The sequence below is a fragment of the Podarcis tiliguerta genome (genome assembly GCF_965153285.1).
Source record: "Podarcis tiliguerta genome assembly, chromosome: 11".
In the NCBI taxonomy this organism is placed as follows: Eukaryota; Metazoa; Chordata; class Lepidosauria; order Squamata; family Lacertidae; genus Podarcis; species Podarcis tiliguerta.
Genome location: NC_139544.1, coordinates 44,170,714 through 44,192,818, shown reverse-complemented (window position 1 = coordinate 44,192,818; position 22,105 = coordinate 44,170,714). Strand labels below are relative to the sequence as shown.

At 40.5% G+C, this 22,105-nt stretch overlaps 2 protein-coding genes across 2 annotated transcripts in view; both read right to left on the bottom strand.

The window, feature by feature from the left end:
* LOC310659406 (uncharacterized protein C5orf34 homolog) overlaps positions 1 to 22,105 on the bottom strand; it is a 192,913-nt gene that overhangs the window by 17,850 nt on the left and 152,958 nt on the right. The window lies entirely within an intron of this gene.
* PAIP1 (poly(A) binding protein interacting protein 1) lies at positions 408 to 21,034 on the bottom strand. The gene is made up of 11 exons (XM_083403003.1): positions 20,474 to 21,034; positions 15,097 to 15,245; positions 13,682 to 13,870; positions 9,222 to 9,334; positions 7,963 to 8,074; positions 6,298 to 6,423; positions 5,347 to 5,453; positions 4,661 to 4,778; positions 4,493 to 4,547; positions 3,065 to 3,158; positions 408 to 2,008 (listed from the first exon to the last, which is right to left on the bottom strand). The coding sequence occupies exons 1-11, from the start codon at positions 20,715 to 20,717 to the stop codon at positions 1,909 to 1,911; spliced, it is 1,407 nt and encodes a 468-aa protein (XP_083259129.1). The 5' UTR covers positions 20,718 to 21,034; the 3' UTR covers positions 408 to 1,908.

Below are 22,105 nucleotides of genomic sequence, written 5' to 3'. Positions count from 1 at the left end.
TTTGGGCACGGGTCCAACTGGAAGCACACAAAAGAAACTGGCAACATGACATTATGTATCAGTAATCACAGCTGAAACTATGTTGCTCAAGCCCCCACAACATTCCCCATGAAAGGGCTGGGCATCCACATTTTTTTGCACCATGGGGGCCTGCATGCCCGCTAGTGTGTGCATCTGATGTCAGACGCCCACACACTCTGGGTATCCATGGTCCTGGGGTCAAGCCAGTGGGCCTGATGTTGCTGCATATGAATAGTATTATTACCTGGAATATACTTTCTTAAAGGACAATGATAAATGATGGCCAGCAGCTCCAGAGATGCTGCTTTGCAGACGAAAAGCAAGGAATATCGAGTAAGATCTCATGCTATGAAAATAAGCGACATAAAAGGAAGACCAAAACCATACCCCAACAAAACAAAGGAGTTTATTTTCCAAAATGGGATGTTCATAAGCTAAACAAATTAACAGCCGAAAGATGTAGGTGATGCTAACTTTGTTAACAGACACAAACTGTACCAAGTTATAACAGTGCAATATTAAACAGCACTATTTACATGCATATTTACAACCTCTGTTGTCTTTACATAAGTTATTTTACCTACTTCTTGGGAAATTTCACACACACATCTTGTGTTAGGAAATAGACTCTACTTAATCTATTCAATATAAAACGAGGAACCCAAAAAAAAAGCCAGACATGTTCCTGGGCAACATTTCGTAAAGACAAAAATAGATGCTTAAAAAGGGAAGGGACAATAACCAGCAAACATTTAGGGCTTATTTTCTGTAATAAAAACTGTTTAGCTCTATACAAGTGATTGTATATGGTACCTAAATTACCAAATTGAGAAGTAACAGAAATGCCAATTTCTGAGCATTACAGTTCAAAGCAACACGCATTATTGTGCAACACTGAACTAAAAACAGAATCATGTCAATATTTTTTTTGAAGAAAATGGGGAGGGAAACAAATAGAATTCCTCAATAGAGACATCACTCTCTCTCGAAAGTAAATGATGAGATGGTGTGAGACTTCAATTTCCCTCCGTCACTGTGAAGTAGGATTGCAAACCATGATTTGTAAGCAATCCTGATTAGCACTAATCATAGTTTGCTCAATTTATGCATCATGACAAACTATGGCTAAGGTAAATCAGGAAAGGCAGAAGGAAGGAATCAAATGTGAGGTTGGGCTGAAGAGGTATAAATGCGGAAGACATGCCTGTTCCTCCAAACTCATTTACGCTAACCTGACATCTAAATTGAACCAGCATTTTGGGAGATCATCAACCTGACATTTTAACCAAGTGAATTTGTTTGAAAACCTTTATGAACTAAAATGCCTACCATATTTAGCTGTTTGAGAGCAATAATCTATGTGCAGATTTTCAATTTTCCCCCATGGTGGATGAGTAGTAGGAGTTTTCATGATTGTGAAACATTTGACAGTTCATGAGCCTAAAAAATATAGGATGACAGCCATATCCTATACAAAGGCGAGGAAGTACAATTGCAAAGTCATAGTGTATTTTATGATTCTAGGAATTTTCCTTTCTTAAAAAAGTGATAATGTACCACGACAACCCTTAGATTTGCAGATTAATGTGAAATGTTTGAAATAAAATTTGTTCCAGTCAAAACATTGTTTATTTAACTGTACATAAAATAAACTATGATATATATATACACTTGTTTAAGTTACAGGATTTAAGTTTACATTTTTTTGGCAGATTCTGTTTAATAAAATGGAAATTGCATAACTTAACTGCTAGGAGAAACTTAATTTCCTTTGTTTGGTATGGATATTAAAGATTTTCCATCCCTTCTATTTGCTATTCATACCTATGCTGGTTTTTGTTTTTCTTCTTTTAAAAAAACACAACACTATTATTCACGTGTAGCATTTCACTGTTTCCTTTTGCGTTCTGATTCTAAGCAAAACTTTTCATATGCTTCTTCAATTTCTGGGTCCATCTCATCGTCGTCATCATCATCATCAAAATACCTACAAAATAATCCATATGTTAGATGACTATCTTTTCCAGTCACAGAAGACACCATCTTTGAGAGCAAGATAAACACCAGGATCAAAGCCCCATTTTTATACCTATATGTACCCTTGACAATGAACAGAACAGATTGCGCCGATTTGACATGGAAGTATTTTGCACAAGCTAAGTTCATCTGTCCAATCGCATTATAATTACAAAATGCTCAAGTGTTTGGAATAAGGTTGTGCAATATTTCAGAAAAGAAACTTACACAGCACTGGATTCAAAGAAGTGTGAAAGCAATGAGTTTACTCATTAGTGTGATTTTGCAAAATGCTGCGCAAGTGCTAGTGGAAGACTTTGCACAATAAAGTTTCTGCAGCTGTGGCACAGTGCACCTGCAACTTGTATATACACAGGGTGCATTCCGTTTCCCACTGCAAAGTAAGCCCTAATGGTCAGATTGCATATGATTTAACATTGGTATTATTATTATTATTATTATTATTAATAATAATAATACCTTAATACTCAAGTGCAAAGCAAGTCTTGCTTTCCTGTGAGCAACTGTCTGTGCTCCAGTCACTAGGGCTTGCTCTACACATGTGTGGAAGACTCAAGCTATAAACAGTTAAATATATGGAGTCCTCATAAGAAAAAGGAAAATGATCTTGTGCAAAAGGAAGAAACCCTATCACAACAATTCCATTTTTCTTGTGCAGTGCTCTTCTGTGAAGTTTGAGATAGGAATTCTGTAAGCAGAAGAGGCTTTCTGCTCAGAGCCAAGCTGTTTTTTCCTGAATGTACAGAAATTTAATTTTCAAAAGCAACACTGTTTTAGTAGAAACAGATATAATTTGATTGGTGCACCAGAGAATGCTAATGAAGCAAAATTGCAAGAGGTGAGGCATACCCATTAGAAACTTCATTGTTTATAAGATTTTTTTTTTAAAAGGTCAAGTTTTGATGAAAGCACTCTTGAAAAGTGGTGCCCTAATTCAGGATTTCAAACAACAAACTGAAGACAGGATAGGCCTAGATTAAAATGTCAGACTGAAACAAGAACTTACGGATCTCCAGCTCCTGATAAGTCTGTTCCATTTTCCTCATACTCATGAAACAAATCTTGTCTATCAAGGAGTTCTTGGTATTTCTCTTGATAATCTATGATAGAATTTTTTTATTTAAAAAATTAAGCTGCATTTCAAAGTTTAGTTCATTTACTATACCCATAATTAAAATTGTACAGTAATACACAAATAAATGTTTGGATGTATCTAAGCAACAAATGTGCAAAGTATGATCAGTGTAAATTTGATGCTGTTTTGAGAACCACTTACAAGATTTTAGGCACATCACTTTGTTGCACTCCATTCCATCAACATAAGGTTAAGAAGATTAGGTGAAATTAACAAACTGCTTCAGCAAGCAGATGCAATGATACAAATTTACACTCTCATGAAAGAAAAATGGTGCAAGAACCAAGAAAGGGGTAGAATACCACAAGGCTTCGATTCACAGCAATCAGAGAGGAAAAACTTTATTTCAATCCTATAATTTGTTGCCAATAATTCACTAACAAATGAGAAAAGCTGTAATGGTTCTGCATTCCAGTTTCACTCCCAGCCTTCCCATGTTGAGCAGGAAGATCTGCAGGGGGCTTCTAAGCAAGTCCAGTTGAACACTTAGTTGACCACTTTCAGATTTTCCTGTTCAACATGGGAAGGCTAGCGGTGGCACTTACATGGTTGAGGGTAGAGTGCACTACTGCTACTCATGTTGCCATTCCCTAGTCAGGTGTTAACACCTGAACAGGGCTACTGTTTAGGTACCTGGCCAGAGTCAAGGGTTTCCTGTTGCTGTTCTGTTCTTGTTGGAGAGGGAGTGATAACAAAGCTCTTGTTTAGCTTCCTGACTGGTGTGCCCTCTAATCCTTCCATAACTAACATTCAAGCTATGGGTGGGATTCACTAAGAGAGCCCCTTTAGTGGAAACCCTGTGCAAGGGCTTCTGCCTGAGCAATGGGACTCCCCCCCCCCCGGCCTTCTTAAACTGGCTCAGGTGTGTGTGTGTGTGTGTGTGTGTGTGTGTGTGTAGAACACCCAGAACAGTATGTGGGAAGAGGAAAGGGGTGATTGTTCCATCTGTCAAGTGGCAAGCTTGTTTAATGTTGAATTCCACCTAATGTTAATACAGGAAACTTCCCATTTGTGCAGAGGTTTCTTTCGGGGTCATTGTGCGCTTGCATGAAATTGCAAACCCACTCAAAAAGCCTGTTAAAACCCCATTCTGCCCCACACCTTTAATGATGTTTCAGTGAAGTCACTTCTGGGTTCAGTGCTGCGCATGTGTGCAGGATGGTGCATATACTGGTCGCGCCTAAAACGGGAGTTGCCTGCACATTTTTACAGAGGTTTTCCTTAATATCAGACTTCATGAGCTCCTCAGATAATTTCTAACTAACTGCCCCCCCCCCCCGCATCAAGTTGTTGACATACCTGGATCTGCTGCAGTGAAAGGCACACCTTCAGATGTGTAAAATGTTGGTTCATTCTGAAATCAAAATATGATTGTTTTTATCAGGAACTACTTCCACATTTTATCAGTACTTTATACATAGTCTGATAGATGCATCTGAAGCAAGAGGAAACACAACTATTCATTACCATAAAGTAATTAGGGTCGTTTTCTGGAGTTGCTTCCCTGTATGTTGAAGTTATTTGCACCCTTCCCCAATTACTTGACCGTAGTTCTACAAGTTTCAGAAGCATATGCTTTACATCTCTGTAAAAAGAAAGTACATAATAAAACTCACTGCATTTCCAACACGAGGGAGTAGTTTACTCACTGCTTGCAATCAGAACATAAGGGAGAAACAAAACAAAACTGATACCTGTTGCTCATTCATTCACAGCTGCTCATGAACTCAGTTTAAAACAATGTTTTAACTAATTGCCAAAGACAATTTAATTTGGAAAGTAATAATTTACATTTATATATTTATTAAATTTTATACCACTCTTCATCTGAAGATCTCAACTTTGAATTTGAAGTCAATACTCTCATTCAGTCAACACAAACATGACATTGGTGAGCACAACCACACCCCTGAAGAGAAGGGAAGGCTATTTTTGGATTCCACCCATTGATTACCAAAGACTGATCTATGTGAAAGCAGTATGACTTAAACCATGTCAGAAATGTCAGCACAAGTTGTATTAAAGATACCACAACAACAATTCTTAACTACAGTAATGATCAGAAAGCTTTAAAAGCTGTTCCACCTTAAGAGATGGCAAAGAACAGTAATCATCCCAAATGGAAAGCTAGGAAGCAATGATTTTCTCACTACCTGCTGCAATTTGCATCCAAGACAACATTTTCAATTTTCTGTATCATTTCATTCATATAAGTCTTTCCTTTTTCTTTCCATGCATCTTCTAGTACTGAGCCTGTCAACTAAAGAATACATACTATTAGAAGACATTTTCAAAATGTGACTTTAAGGTTAATGACATTTCTGCAAGCACTGGGTCTATGATGAAGGCCTTCATAATACTTTTTAATTATTTAATTGATTAAATGCATTTAAAAAGCTTAATATTTAAAACTCTTAAAGCAGCATAAAAATTAAAAAGCAGCATCGAAACCCCTCACCCTGCAAATCTAAGCTACTTGGATATCCTTCTATGGAAACAAGAAACTGCTTGGATGTTCTTCCAGTATTTATTATGCCACACATATGTAACAGCCTAATGCATAGATCTCTTTATTCTTCTGTTAGAGTCGCCATAGTAGGGGAGATAATAAAACCACCAAGCTTTGCACACCACTGGTTAAATGCTCTTAAAACCTATTTTTATGATTAATCACATTCTGAATTCCAGTATACCTGAAGGAGTGTCTCCACCCCCATCGTTCTGCCCACACACTGAGGTCCAGTGCTGAGGGCCTTCTGGCAGTTCCTTCACTGCAAGAAGCCAAGTTACAGGGAACCAGGCAGAGGGCCTTCTCGGTAGTGGTACCCGCCCTGTAGAACGCCCTCCCACCAGATGTCAAAGAGAAGAACAACCACCAGACTTTTAGAAGACATCTGAAGGCAGCCCTGTTTAGGGAAGCCTTTAATGTTTAACAGACCACTGTATAATAATAATTTGTTGAAAGCTGTGGAAACCCAGCCAGATGGGCGGGGTATAATCATCATCATCATCATCAAATCTGGCTCTCTTTGAAAGAAGTTTGGGCACCCTGATTAGATCAAGTATGATGTAGAAAACAACTCTTAATAATGAAAAAATCATACTTTCAGTAGTTTCACCGCACAGGTTAAATTGTTGTCCACAGGATTAGAGAAAAGGGTGTTCAGTAATTCATGAAGTCCAGTCTGAAGAATCTCTGCTCGGGTTAGCTGACCTTTAGTTCCTTTTACCTATAAAAATGCACATATGAATGTTTATATGCCATTAAAATTAGTGTAGTTTGGAACCACTGGTTTGATGACTTCAAAATTAAAAATATTGCAAGTCATTTAAACCCAAGTGTCTGGAATTGTATTTTCCTATACAAAACTAGCGGCTTACAGAACCATAAACCCAAAGCCCATGATCAGGGGTCTATACATTATATCTGGGATAGCAAGTAAAAAATACTTTTACTAGCCCAGAAGAACACAGTAAAAATGCCCTGAGTAGATGCAGACTGCCTTTGCTTTTTCAACAAACCACTCTGCTCCTCCCATAGACCAAAGAAAGGCCAATAGCAGAGAAGGCACTATGCTAAACCACCTGAGGGTCTCTTTCTGAAAATTTAGCATTGCACCTTCCTCCCTGTTAAGAATGTGGCTAAATAACACACTCCCTCCCCTTTCTTTTCTGGCTTTGGGGAGCCATTTCTTTATGTTTCTTTTCGGCATCAGTAAGTCTTCTCCCCCTTTTAAAAATCAGCAAGACTACTTTGTTCTGCAAATATATATATTCTGCCTGCTTGCTAAATCAGGAATAATGATTTTTTACACTTGAATAGCTAAGAGGAAATTTAAAGCCACCTTTTATAATAGCTTGTTGAAATCAATGCTACTTAACTACACTAAATACTTTATTTGCCAATTGCACTACATTACTTAGGCTTAAGAAGCCTAATTCTAGGAAGCTGGCTGGCAGATAAAGTATTTAGAAATTGATACATTCATGCTAGCATTCCTAATCACCTAATAATTTTGGATTAACTTTACTGTCTGAATAATCCTCAAGAATATTCTGGGCCATTCCCTTAAACACTCAGTTTTGGTTAGAAAAGAAAGAAAATACTTCAGTCTACAATCAAACTAGATGAAACCTTGTCATCTACAGCAGCCATTCCATCAGGCTACATGAGAGGGAAAGAGCTGGGAATATAGGTCTCTCCATCAGTTCTGCTGAAGGACCCAACAACTTTTGACTCCTCTTGGCCTCAAACGCTTTCCATTCTAGATGGTCATTAGAAGAACTAACTAGGAAATATTGCTTGAAGCCCCTGCCCTTCCGATCCTTTTTCCTTCATGTATTTTATACTGTAAGCCTCAGAGCAGGGACCATCTTACCAATGGTGACTTGGTTATGGGAGCTCTTTCTAACCAGGATAAAATGCTTCATGTTAAGAATAAACGAGTGTATAGCAGTTTTGTTTAGGGAAATGAAGTGATAAAGGATAGTAGCAGAATCCTACTCAACTGCTCATTAAGGAATATATAGTTCACACCATCCAATGTTTTGGCAAGTAAGCAAAAAGGCACTTGGATGTTTCAACAAGGATTTGGACACTTTAACAGAAATAATAATTTTACTGAAATTATGCAATAAATAAGAGAATTCTAAGCTAAAGGTATGATACTTATTTTTAGATTTTTACTACTTTTGACTTATAGTCAAAATGTACGCTTAGATCCTTTTCTCACCGCTAGTCTGATTTTTTTAAAACCAAATCCCTTTACCTCTAGATTTAGATAAAGCTCAGCTAAAAATAGCACAAATGCATGAAATCTTTTCCGTGCAGCTTCATCTCCTTTGGCAGCTTCATCTCTATTTTCATACTCTTTTCGACACCTAGAAAAGACATGTTTTAATCAGCAATATTCTCAACGTCAGTCAGTTCTAGTCATACAAAAACATTTAAAACCTGCAGTTAAAAGCCAGTATTAATGGGGAATAATAGGCAAAGGATAGATTAAAATGGGATGGCATATAATTGAAACAACTGCGTATCCAAGGCTTCATTTCGTCAGTATGGTTGTTCACTACTCAAATAGATCGCTGCCATTAACTTAAATGCACCCTTCATATATTTAGCTATATATTTCTGGGTTCAGTTACACTCCGGTGTAATTAAGAAAGGGATATGCAGCTAGGAATGACTCAATTGTCAATAGCTTCCACCGAGATCTATAATGCAATATAAAATGAGATGTTGTCGAAGAGAAATTTGTGAAGAGGCAAAACTTCCCCAGATTACTAGAGACCCATCCCAACTGTGTCCGTGAATGCATGCTGAAACGCTTACACAGATGGAACGTTTGTAATAGGGCAACATTGAATTCCACCCAGAGAAAATATACCAGCTGAATGTCCAAGCATATTCATCACTTTTCATTTGTTAGAATAAAAAAGCTGAACTTCAGCACTATAGGCACCCAGCTTCTTTACCCACTAAGTTATACAAGTTGCAGTTAAGTTTATATATATGGTATTTTTATAAGCATGGGAAGGCTTAGAGATACACACACAAATGTATTCTTGGTTGGGTGGGGGAGGAAAACAATGGATTGTTTATCTAAAAAAAATTTCAGGTGGTTTGCTTTCTGCAATTATGCAGGCTAGAAATTTGGATTAAAAATGAAAGCTGGGACTCTTGGAAACATGGAGAGAATATACAATATACACAGACTAAATTAAGGCTGGTTGACTGTCAGCAGCTTCTCCTTCATTACTATAAACTCTGTACGTTTTACTTACTAAAACATGCCAGCCAAAACATTTGAAGAGAGGTGGAGATAAGAAATGAAGCAAAATGAAGCAAAAATCCCAAAATGCCTCTGATTTATTGGGGCAGAATATAATTATGCAACACATAAAATTGTTCTGGTAGTCTACTGGGCAAGCTTTTGAATCAGATGTTTAAGCAGTGAAGAAACACAAGAAAATCAAGCCAATTTTGAACATGACTGTTTAATGTCATAAAAATACAGATACTGACCTGTGAAGCAGTAATTGCCTAAAGTTGCCACTTTGTGGATTAATGGTGAGATTATGAGAAAGATAATTGCACAGCCTTGCTCCCATATAAGAAAAATTTGGAACAGATGTAGCCTTTCAAACAAAAGAATAATTGGAATTAAAATTACAAAATGCTGTGGATTTCTTGTACTTAAAATATTTTCCTTGACCCCTCCACAAGAACATGAAAAGAACAATATTCAGCTAACCAGAAATCACTGATTGTTTTTTAAAGGCTCCAACAACCACCAGTAGCTAGGCCTCCTCTAAGTGTCAGTTAACTCAGTTCTTATTTATTATAATGCATCCTTTCTTATACTCATGTGCCCCCTTGGTATAATTTTGGCCTTTGAAATACTTAGTTCCTTGCTTTTCCCTTAAGTCCCACAGCTGCAACCCTGCTACCCCCCCCCCCCACTCACAGCCATTTCAGAAAGTAGTTGTGAGTTATCTTTGTACTGAGTCCTCTAATTGATAAAGAGTTCAATTCAAGGTCTCTGTCCTCATTTTCAAAACTTCCATGAGGTTTCAAATTTGTTTTTGGCAGAAAGACATCTTCTACATCCTCAACATTTGATAGTAAATATTATCTAGCTGAATTTATACAATACCAGGAGCAGAAAAAGATGCAAAAACCAGTGCATTTTGAAATATAAAAACAACTACAGGATACATTGTAATGTTAGCAAAGTGGCAGATATCTATCTCAAGTTGTGGACACTCTTTAAAGCAGAGCTTTCCAAACTGTATCGTGACATGTTAGTGTGTGGGCTGCAGTGTGTAGGTGTCATGCAAACGCTCCCTGCGCTTGTCCCGGGGCTGGAAAGGGGTTAGTTTAACCTCTGTTTTGCTAGTAATACTGAATTACTGTGTTGCAAAATGATGCATGTCTAAAAAGTGTGTCACCAACATGAAAAGTTTGGAAAGCTCTGCTTTAAAGATTCAGCCTTTAAAATTAATTGGGTCATCTTCCGGTTTGGATGTACGGCTAGTAAGACAAAAGTACCTAATGCCCTTGGCTTGAACTGCATTTTTCAACGCTAAAAGAAATGCCAACTAACAGAAGGAAGGAATGATATTGCAAAAATAACATTAAGTAGCCTCAGAAAGCAATACGTATTTCCTTTGGAGTAGGCCATATTGAACATAGAAGGCCTTACATCTCAGTAAACAAAAACTGGAGAAGGTTGCAAGTGAAAAAAGGGATCAATGAGGTATTTTCCTATTTCGTATCTAAGAAGTCCTACTTAAACTTTGATTTCTGAATTGGCATTTACACGTGCCCTGACCTTAGCTTATTATTCAGTGAAATATGACACTAAGAGCATTGAAACTGGAACTAATATTCTATTTTTAAAACATTTCCTGGAATTTTAAGTAGGTTACAGTAAGGTTTCATAAGGCAAATGAACTGCCCCCCAAAAGGAAAAAAATAATACTTTGGATATAAGAGTTAGTTACCCTTTTCCATTTGCTTTGTGTACTAAAATACATCCAGTGAAGATTAAACAAATATTTCTAAGCTATATCACAGAATGTAGGTTTCCTTCATACCAGACTTTAAAAAACAGGGAGAGAATCCTCATTCTGCAGCCTATTATTCAAAGGCACACACCTTTCTGTAAACCTGCATGGCAAAATTGCAAGGAGTTGGTCCTCACTATCAAGGAAGAGCTGATCGATGAAGTGAAAGTACTAGGAACCATGGAAGGAAGTGATCATGGTCTCTTGGGTTTCATTGTACAGAGGCATGGGAAAGCTGAATGTAGTTAGACATGCACTCTGGACTTTAAGAAGCTTGATTTAAAAAAGCCTTAAGGAACTGCTGGGTGAAATTCCATGGTCAGAAAGATTCAAAGACGAATGGCAGTTTCTTAAAGGTGAAATATTGAAGGCACAAAACGCAGACAATTCCAACAAGTGGGAAGTGTCTAAAGAAACCAGTGGGGTAGCATAAGGAGCTCACAGATGAGCTGAGGTGTAAGAAGGGCATGTATAAGAAATGGAAGAAAGGGGAAATCACAAAGGAAGGGTATACATGAATAGGCAACAGTTGCAGGGAAGTTAGGAGGGTCAAAGCTCAGAATGAACTCAGGCTTGCAAAAGAGGTTTATTCAGCAAGAAGAAGAACAAGCAAGTAGTAGTTCCTTTGCATGGAGATGATTGACAAATGCTATTGGGTGACAGAGAAAAGATGGAACTGCTCAACACCTACTTTGCCTCTGTCTTTCCCAAAATGAAAGCAGTGTCCAGCCTGGCAATAACAGAATAAATGATGCAAGGAGAGAGCTGCAGCCCAATATAGAAAAAAGTGGGGAGGGAATACCCAGCTACTTGAAATCTCCAGGGCCTGATGAGCTGCACTGAAGGATACTAAAGGAACTTGCAGGTGTACCGTATTTTTTGCTCTATAAGACGCACCAGATCACAAGACGCACCTAGTTTTTGGAGGAGGAAAACAAAAAAATAATAATCTGAATCTCAGAAGCCAGAACAGCAAGAGGGATTGCTGCACAGTGAAAGCAGCAATCCCTCTTGCTGTTCTGGCTCCAGCGATAGCTGTGCAGCCTGCATTCGCTCCATAAGACGCACATGCATTTCCCTGTACTTTTTAGGAGGGAAAAAGTGAGTCTTATAGAGCAAAAAAATACAGTAATCTCTGAGCCTTTGTCTTTAATCTTTGAGAATACTTGGAGAATAGGTGAGGTCCAGACAACTACCAACCTGTCAGCTTGACACTGATAGCAAGAAAGGTCCTAGAACAGATAATTAAACAGTCAGTCTGTGAGCACTAAGAAGAGGATGCTGTGATAACTAAGACCCGGCATGGGTTTCTCAGTATTAAGCCATGCCTGATGAATCTCATTTCTTTTTCTGATAGGAGTTTCAAGCTTGGTGGATCAGGGGAATGCTGTGGATGTAGTCTTATCTTCATTTCAGAAAGGCTTTTCACAAAGTCCCCCATTATCTTCTTGTGGTAAAATGTGTGCCGGACAAGGTAACTCTTAGGTGGATTTGTAGCTGGTTGACCGACCGAACCACAAGTGATGGTTTCTCACCATCCTGGAAAAAAGTGACAAGTGGTGTACCTCAGGGCCCACAATTGTTCAACGTCTTTATAAATGATTTGAGGGAAGGAATCGAAGGGATGCTCATCAAATTTGCAGATGAAACCAAACTGGGAGGGTTAGCTACTGCTGCAGAAGATAGAATCAGAATTCAGAATGACTTTAACAGATTGGAGAATTGGGCCCAAACTTACAAAATGAATTTTTATAGGGACAAATGTACACTAAGGCAGGAATAATCAGGTGCACAAACATAAGATGGAGGACACCTGGATTGCCAGTAGTAAACGTGAAAAGGATATAGAGGTCTTAGTTTACCACAAGCTTAACATGAGTCAACAGTGTGATGCAGCTGCAAAAAAGCAAACACTCTTCTAGGCTGCATCAAAAGAAGTATAGTGTCGCAATCAACATAAGTCATAGTCCTGCTCTATTCTGCCCCTGTCAGTCCACACCTGGAATACTGTCCTCAGTTCTAGACACCACAATTTAAGGTTACTGACAAGCTGGAAAGTGTGCAGAAGAGGGCAACCCAAATGATCAAGGGTCTGGAAACGAAGCCCTATGAGGAACGGTTGAGAAAACTGGTTATGTTTAGCCTGAACAGGAGGAGACAGAGAGGAGATATGACAGGCATCTTCAAGTATCTAAAGGGATGTCAAACAGAAGATGGAGCAAGATTGTTTTCTCCTGCTCTGGAGGGCAGGACTTGAACCAATGGCTTCAAGTTGCAAGAAAGAAGATTCTGTCGGGTTTTACAATGTCTCTCCCACACATTTAGATTTATTTAGTAATTACACAGAAGCTGCAGTCCGAGCTCTCCTAGCTCAGTCTTCACTGGATGAACCAGTTGGTCCCAATGGATGACACTGTCTGCACCAGCAGGACACCCTCCACTTTTTGCTCCACCTCCTGCTGGGATGATGTTGCCCCAGTACCCGGCTCTTCCTCCTGCTCCGAGGGGATTTGGGTGCAGCCAGCCCCTCCTCCTCTCGAACTGAGTCTATCAGAGGCTCTGTGGAACAGTCTCACTCTGGAGGTGGTGAACTTTACTTCCTCTGAGGTTTTTAAGTAGAGGTTGGATAATCATCTGTCATGGATGCTTTAGTTGAGATTCCTGCATTGTAGGGGGTTGGAGTAGCTGACCTTTGAGGTCCCTTCTAAATCTACAATTGTATGAAAAGCTTCATCTCTAGTGTAAACAATTAACACCCAGATCTTCAAAAGCTCCTAATGGCTCAATCTTTTATTTTAATAAAAGCAAACATGATGTATCCCATGTTTCTGTGAGATTAGAAATTCATGTAGATATTTTATATATATATTATGCAACCTGTCCATCAAACATGACATATATATACACACACTCTACCTGTTGGTATATGAGCTCAACAAGTTCTTGTAATGCTTCATCTGTAGTGACACAAGCATTTACAGTTTCTGAAAAATGTGCTCTTTCAGTTTCAAAACAAGCCGGCTGTTCTGCAAGGTGGTTGAGAAAGTCCTGCACATATTCTGTTAGAGTTGGAAATCCATCACAACCATCTTCCAAAGAAGATTCCTAAAAGCGATTATAGTCAGCTTTGGAATTAAACTTATTATCAGTTCTCATTCAAATGGCTTCAACAACTTATATTTACCAACAATAGCGGAAGGAAGGCAAAATAAATAAATAAATAAAGCAATCTGAAGTTTAAAAAACACACAACCCTGGAACAGTCTTAAACTGGGCATAAAGTTCTTCTAGGGGGCCTTGTTAACAATCTTGTTGTGGTGAGCCATGCTGTCCTGTCCACACACCATGAATACTTGCTGTTGGTGAATTACAGCTAAATTATAGCTACTGTAAAATAATATATAACAACAAGACTGGGTGGTGTGTCACAGGCACAGGATGCCCAATTCACTCAACAGGAGCTGTTTCAGCTAGGCAGTTGCAATGGCATTGGAATTTATTTGTGTGTACACGCACACTCTAATTAGCTAATTTTTTCCTCAACTAAAATCTTCTACATTTATTCATTTTGTAATTATTATGTGCATATATAAAATGTAAACATTGTTGCTGTTCAGAGATGCTACTGCAAAAAAGCAAGCAAGCTGATTTTTTTTCATACAGATCAGACACAGTATATAAATGGACTTTCTGCCTCCCCTTCCAACTTATAGCTCTCCCCAAATCCTCAATGGCAACCCATGTGTTACATGATAGCAAAAGATACTTAGTTTTACGGAAGGGTATTTGAAGTCAAGTATACTAGCACTCTTATTAATATTAATAATGTGCTGTGTGCAGTACTGGCACATAATCAAAAAAGAGGGAGAGGCTGTCCTCTCAGATCAGTCAGCTAGATATAGTGAAGTGTATACTTTTACATATACACACTACTAATACATATATTTTTAAATAGCAAAGGCCTATTAGAAGGCTTTATCCACAAAACCCCATGTCATTCAAGAGCAAACTTTTTCAAGGAGTCCCTACGGCATTCTCAAAATTTCAGCAAATTGAATGTTGCTTACAGATTGTCTAGCTGACCTACTATTAGACAAATCAAAAGTTGCAAACAAACAGCAGCACTGAAGTGTCTATGGGCGGGAGATTTCTTCATTTTAAACCATTTGGTGTTTAAGGATCTCTAAAACACCAAGAGAAATTATGGGATGGAATGTTTCAGCTTCCAAGATCAAAGTCATTTCTTACAAAGAAGATTAACAAGTCTAGCAGAATGTTCACATTGGCCTCACTTGCTTGGAAATGGAAGAGAGAGGAGGCTAAATACTTACTGTAAGATTAGGGGTATATCCTGAGGGGTAAAATTCAGGTGCATTCACAGAAAGCTTTGATATTACCACTGGAGCCACAACCACCTGAGGTTTAGCCATTCCTGATTTAGAACTATTTTTTTCTGGTAAAGATGTAGCTCTTGCCTGTTCTGAAAATTTAAAATATGAAGAAACTGAGTTTGCATGTTTCAACCAGAAGTCATTTTAAATACGCCCCCCAACAGTGTACTGGGCTCCCAAAATCTTGTTGGCATCCCTGCTCTTCTGCTCATTGTTTCTCTTTCTCACTATTGACATTATGCAACCACTAGCACTTAAATAAATCACTTTTGTCAGGGTCAACCATGGAAAAAGGAAACTAAGCTCAGTTTTAAAGACAGGAAGAATTAAAAGACTTTGCTATCATTGTAGTGCAGTCTCTTAAACACAAGGCAGTTCTATGACAGCTGAGAGATGGCTTTATTCCTTTACTAGAGAAGATATGCAATTTAGACACAGTTCTTGCCACAGGTGTATAGGTGGCTGTTAATATACATGGTGTTCATAAAGTTATAAAGAGCTGCATCATACCACATCAGGAAAACTCCAAATGTGAGAATAAAATTTATACCCTGCCCTTTAGCAGAAAAATGTCCCTGCCTACTGGCTCATCATCTAAAAAGACATGACATGAGGAAAAATGCAGGGGAGGGGGGAGAGTGAAATTCAGAGAAGATTTAATCACAAAGAGAAAAAAGAAAGAAAAAGAACCCACTCAAAGTCCAATCAATCATTAATAGTTGAAGCCCGCAATCCTAAATGGTGTGTGAGAGACAGAGAGCTAAATTCAAAGGCAGTTCTATCATCTCATCCTATGCCCTTCTGGGCTCAAGTTGCAGGGCAGAACAGAGGGAGTGCCCTTCCACTCATTTCCAGCACAGGTCAGTGGGAAATGCCTTTTAAAAAACTTTCCCCCCCTCCCTCATTAGTAATAACAAGAGGATAAGGTGAGGGAGAGATCTGGACACCCTCAGTTCCAATTTGGGGCCAAGTTGTGGGGCCAAGAGGTCATTGGATTGAAGCAATTTCTTAGAATCACCTGGCACACACCTGTTTGATGCTAGCAATGTTGGGTTGAAGCTCCATTATCAGTTGGGCCAGGACTTCAGAGGAGTGTCTAGCACTGGAGAACTAAACCCTTAACCTCAGATCTCCCTTTCTGACTTAAGCAGGAGGGATCCAATTCATCCTATGGCCGCTGGGATGCATTCCCAGGAACCACTGGATTGTACACTAAGAATCAAAAAGAGTGGTTCCCGAATATTTTATTGCACAGAGCATTTGAAAACTGCTGAGCATCTTGGCTGACCACTAAATATTTCCTGCCTGTTATAGCTATTGCAATACGCTGTGCTAGATAACTGCATTATTTTTAATTGCTTTCTTAATTGCTTTTATTTCTTATATTGGATTTTATTGTATTACAGTTTGAACAACTTCAAACTGTAATACAATACTACACCATAAGAAATAAAAGAAGCAATAAAATACAATTACAAATCAATATGAATATTTAATGCTGACATAGTGCAGACCACCTGAATGAAGCTTGTGAATCACTGGTGGTCCACAGACCAGTCAGGAAACCCCCTAGTGTAGGAAGTTTGTGAACAGAGAAACAAAATCAATGAACATTTGAGTCTACACTACTGATGATTGATTGTCTATTAAGTGGTACTGAAATGGGGATCTGAACAAGTCCCCCACTCAGTCAATCTGATATTGCCTAGATTTTAGCTAGTTATTAAGACTGGAGTGTCATTATCTGGTAACCCACCATAGCTCTCTTGGATCACACAGAAGATTTTACTATAACCTATGTATTCCCTAGCCACTAGGATGCATTTCAAAGAAGTTCTGGGATGCATTTTTTTAAAATAAAAACTGAATATAAAATAATCACATATATTTTTTAAAAGGTATAATTGGGGAATGTAACTGTTTAAAAAACCTGAATTAATTGGCATTAGATATCGAAGACATTAGGCTGTCCCCGTTCTTTCAATTCAAACAGAGCTTGAATCTGGAATCTTACACATAGCTTTGCCTCAGAACGTAAATAAAGACTCTTGTTTGTGTGTGTGTATATATTTATGTATCTCACACTCCTTAAGTCAACAGGTCTTACCATGACAGCTTCTTGTGCACCCCTTACAAATTACAAATAATTCCTATGCACTGAAGATTACACAGAATAAAGCAAAGTTTTGCATTACCAAAACATAAACCTTTTTCCTAGACATGAATAAGAGGAAACATATTCAAAATTTAAGGTATTTATTAAGTATAAAGCCTTTTTGCCACATTTCAGACAAAATAGCAGACATGTGTCAGTCTTTCTGTTGGTGGAGAAATGTATTTAATTGTATTTAAGGCGGCATTTTAATTCATAGGGTAGAATCCAATTGGTCCTCCTGTTGCAGTTGCTCCAGCAAAGGTGTCAGCAAACAGAGGAGAGGAGATTTCAGCTCATTTCCCTGTCCCCTGCAATCTCCAGAAACATGTTCTGGAGTGTCCCCTAAACTCCCCCCCCCCCCCCGGCAGCATATTTTAAGGGTGCCAGAGACTCAAAAGGATATGACAGATCAGCAAATATCACCTCCTCTCTGTTACCAGATAACTCCTGCTGAATCAAGGGCACCAATTGGATTAAACCCATACAGGTAATTAAGTTTATCGTATCATCAATGTATATTCTATGTTATGGATGGCAGGCATAAGCAACTCTGTCTCAAGAAGTTTACAAACTAAGCTTTTTAATGAATATGTCGTCTGTCCTAAATTTTAGGGTTAAGGCAGGCGACGCACTTATTTACAGCTGATGACATATTCTGCTTTCCTAATTTACTGTGTAGCTGCTTCCTCAAAGGCAACAACTTCTTTTAAATGCAGTACACAAGATGTGGGAATCTTGCCACCTTGCTCAGTTTTAAAGTCCAAGCCCTATATAATCGCCCTGAACAGTTTAAATTGAAGAGTGGTAAAAATACACAAGAAACTTCCTTAGAAGCAACTACAGATTTCAGTCAAATTTACTGCTGAATCCTCATATTTCAGGATGTCAGCCTTCTTGCATCTTCCCATATGACTAGTTGCTTTTTACATTTTTAATCAATAATCAAAATTAACACTGGCTAAAATGTTGGTTGAGTTTCATGACAGCCCTTTTCCACATGGGCACAAAAGCTCCATGAAGAGTTCAAAGACATTTTTACCATAATCTCCTAAACATGCCTACCGTATTTTTCACTCTATAAGACGCATCAGACTACAAGACACACCTAGTTTTTGGAGGAGGAAAACAAGAAAAAAATATTCTGAATCCCAGTGAAAGCAGTAATCCCTCTTGCTGTTCTGGCTTCTGGGATAGCTGTGCAGCCTGCATTCACTCCATAAGACGCACACACATTTCCCCTTACTTTTTAGGAGAGAAAAAGTGAGTCTTATAGGGCAAAAAATACGGTACTTTAGTGCAAGTTTCACTGGGTTCAATGCAACCCTATGCACAACTAAACTGAACTATGCAGAATTTACTCTAAATGATCATGTTTAGGACTGGGCTGCTATCTATCCCAATCCTGAGTGTATATACTTAAAAAGAATTTGTATTAATTCACAAGAACTTGCTTTCGAATTAGTGAGGCTAGACTTCAGATAGGAAAATGACCTTAAGAAAAACAACCACACACAAGCTCTTATTTTACCCTGCCCTATTCCCCACTATGGGACGCGGGTGGAGCTGTGGTCGGTGGTTCGAATTCCCACGATGGGGTGAGCTCCCATTGCTCGGTCCCAGCTCCTGCCAACCTAGCAGTTTGAAAGCATGTCAAATGTGCAAGTAGATAAATAGGTACAGTTACAGCAGGAAGGTAAATGGCGTTTCCGCGCACTGCTCTTGCTTTGCCAGAAGCAGCTTAGTCATGCTGGCCACATGACCTGGAAAAACTGTCTGCAGACAAATGTTGGCTCCCTCGGCCAGTAAAGCAAGATGAGCGCTGCAACCCCAGAGTCACTTGCGACTGGACTTAACTGTCAGGGGTCCTTTACCTTTTTATTCCTCTCTAATCAGCAGTACCATCTTACTACCCAGTGAGAAACATATATGGACCAGATTTCTAATTAATGGAATGGGAAGGTCAAATTATATATACTGCACTACACACTAGCAAACTTGCACAAATATAAATCGACACATTGTTTGTAACCATACATATCTATTTCAGACTGCATTTAAGGGCAGTCTACAGAGAGGGTGGGGCATGCAGGGAAGATGACACACCATCCCAATCTTTTTTTAAAAGTTCACCTAGCCCTTGGTACCGCAAAAATCCTAATCCCATTCTTCGTCCCTGCCCAGAGAATTTAAATCAGGACAACAGAGGTGCCATTCCAATATCCAAAGAGACTTCAGGAAGTAAAATAATGGCTCTACCCTATGAGGGACCTAACTTCATCATGGCCAGTGGGGGTTTATTCCCAAAGAAAACCTGCAAAGGACTGCAGGCTTAAATTCCCGAAGTTCAAAGGGCCGTCTCTGCATCTATTCAGGATGAAATGGCAAAAACATTGGTGGAGGAGTGGATGGGAGAGATAGAAACACCAGCAGGGTGCATTTCAACACAGCCCAGTGATATAATTACTACAGCAGGGCCGCCGACGCAAATAAATATAGTCACCCAGTATGCGGAGCCAGCCAGAAATAGAGGTGCTCTTGAGGAATAGCGGTGCATGACGCTAGACACCAAGATACAGGGTTGAAGCGGGAGGAGCGGCGATTTCTCGTCTCCCCCCCCCCCAAAAAAAACCACAATCCCCCTCCAAAGGCCCCCCTGCATAGCCCCAAATTCACCCGAGGGAGACTGAATGGGTCGTAGAGATGGAAGGGCCGAGGGCCGTAGAGATGGAAGAGAGGGAGAGGGGGAAACCACACATTTCCCCTACCCCAGCCAGGTTTGCACACTTTCTGCCACGGGTGCCAACTTGAAATAAATATGGGGGGGGGGGGGGCAGGTAAGCCCCGCCCCGCATAATCGATGACATTACGCAGTGCACGCACACCCTTGGAATGGCAAAGCCCATAAACTTGGGGGGAAACCCCTCAAATATTTTATTGTTTGGGGGGGGAGGGCAAAAAAGACCCATAGGAGTTGGCTCCTATGTTCTCTTGCTCAGCTACGACTGCGAAGAAGGAGGTTCCCGACGATGGGCCAAGGCTATGCGGGGAGGTCGGCCACCCCATTTCCAATAAATAATAATTAATAATAATAATAATATAAACACGAAAGTGGGAGAGGAGGGCGTGAAGGGACTGCGCAGGAAGCGGCGGCGGGCCAAATACCTGCGGCGGCGCCGGCCCCCGGGGGCGCCGTCTTGGGCGGCCGGAGGGGTTCCTGGTGGTGCGCGAAGCCCTGCTTGAGGAGCTGCTGCGACGGAGCCCCGAAGCCTCTTCCGCCGCCGCCGCTGCTGGTGCCTCCTCCGCCTCCGCTCATCCCCAAGCGGGCTCCGCTCTCTGGAGCCGTAGGAGCCCCACCCCCTCGGCCTCGACCCGCACCGGGAGCCCGGTCGAAGCCGTTGTCGGACATGTCGGCCTCCTCAGGCCCGCCTCTTCCTCATGGGGGAAACCACCCGAGTCCTCCTCGGCCCGCGAGCGGCCGGCGCCCGCCCCGACACCCGCTTCCTCCCCTTGCTCCGAAGCCGCTTCACTTTCGGTTCCTCCTCCTGCTGCTGCCGCCGCCGCTCGCTCTTCCTCGTCAGGCGGAGCGGGGTGGGGGTGAAATCCCCACACACCGCCAGCCACCAAAGACGAACGAGACACACACGCCCCCCTCTCGCGCTCAGTCAGGGACGCTTGTTGCGTTTCCCCGGTTCGGCTCACAGCGCCTCGCAGCGCCCCGGAGGCCTCCCCTCGCTCCCGCGTCGCCATGGCAACGCGCGGGGCCTAACGGGACCCCACTTGTGGAGAGACAGAGAGAGCCTCCAGGGCCCCTAAATCGCCTTCCTATTGTGGTGGCATAAAGCTGTTGTGGGGTGCAGTCCGCCCCTGTCAAATGCACGTAGTGTTGTTACCTCCCAGACAGGCTTCCACCCCAGAGAGCGAAATCTCTTTATGTGCTTTGCTAGTGGATATAAAGCCGGGAACCTTATTGGGGATGTTCCCACTCCCTAGATGTTGGACTGCAACGCCCATAAGGCATAAGCATTGGCCATGCTGGCTGAGGCTGATGGGAGTTGTAGTCCAATATCTGGGGAAAGCTCCCTCCTAGGTTTCACATCCTTGATTTGGGCCTTCTCTCTCACACACAAATAGGTGTGCTCTCACTCACACAAATTCAATGTAGAATGAAACTAATCCCTTCAAACGGCCGTATTTAATTGACTATACCTGGCTAAACCAGGCCACTCTTTTTTTTATTATTTTTTGTATTGTCGTTTTTTATACAGAATGGACACAAGCACACACCAAATGCAGCAATAGGATTGCCATATGTCAGAAAAATTCCTGACATGTCCTGCTTTTCAGGTGTAGAAATGGCGTGGGGGAGGCGGGCGGGGATTTTGCCAAATTGGCAAAAGGTCAGGGAAAACCCGGGTGTACGGCAACGTGATGGAAAAAGCAGCAGAAACAGCTCCAAAAGCTAAAAAAAATCAAAAAAAAAATCACTATTTTACTTTTTGAAATATGGCAACCCTATGCAGTAAGAATGATGAGTGCACCATGCTTTTTCCCCCAGCCAGAATTCACTGGAACTCAGTTGTGGCACCTCTCAGGTGGGCACCCTTGCTATTCTAAAAGAATGATAGAGGGGTTCATGGCGAGTTCCGGCATCCTTTTTTCTAGAGAAATAGCACTGCTCTTAACTATGTAAAAGGAAATGGCACCACCTTGGGACTGAATCCCACTTGGTTCAATGGGCCTTACTCCCTGAAAAGCGTGCATAGGATTGCGGCGAGTCAGCATGATTGTATTATT

Bases quoted from the DNA above. Each gene is read 5' to 3' on its own strand.
- PAIP1 (XM_083403003.1), bottom strand. From the start codon at position 20,717: ATGTCCGACAACGGCTTCGACCGGGCTCCCGGTGCGGGTCGAGGCCGA. The intron at 6,424-7,962 runs GTAAAGGGATTT...GCATTTTTATAG, and splicing joins AGCTTTATCTAAATCTAGAG to GTAAAAGGAACTAAAGGTCA. The intron at 3,159-4,492 runs GTATGTCAACAA...ATTCTATCATAG, and splicing joins TTTCACTGCAGCAGATCCAG to ATTATCAAGAGAAATACCAA.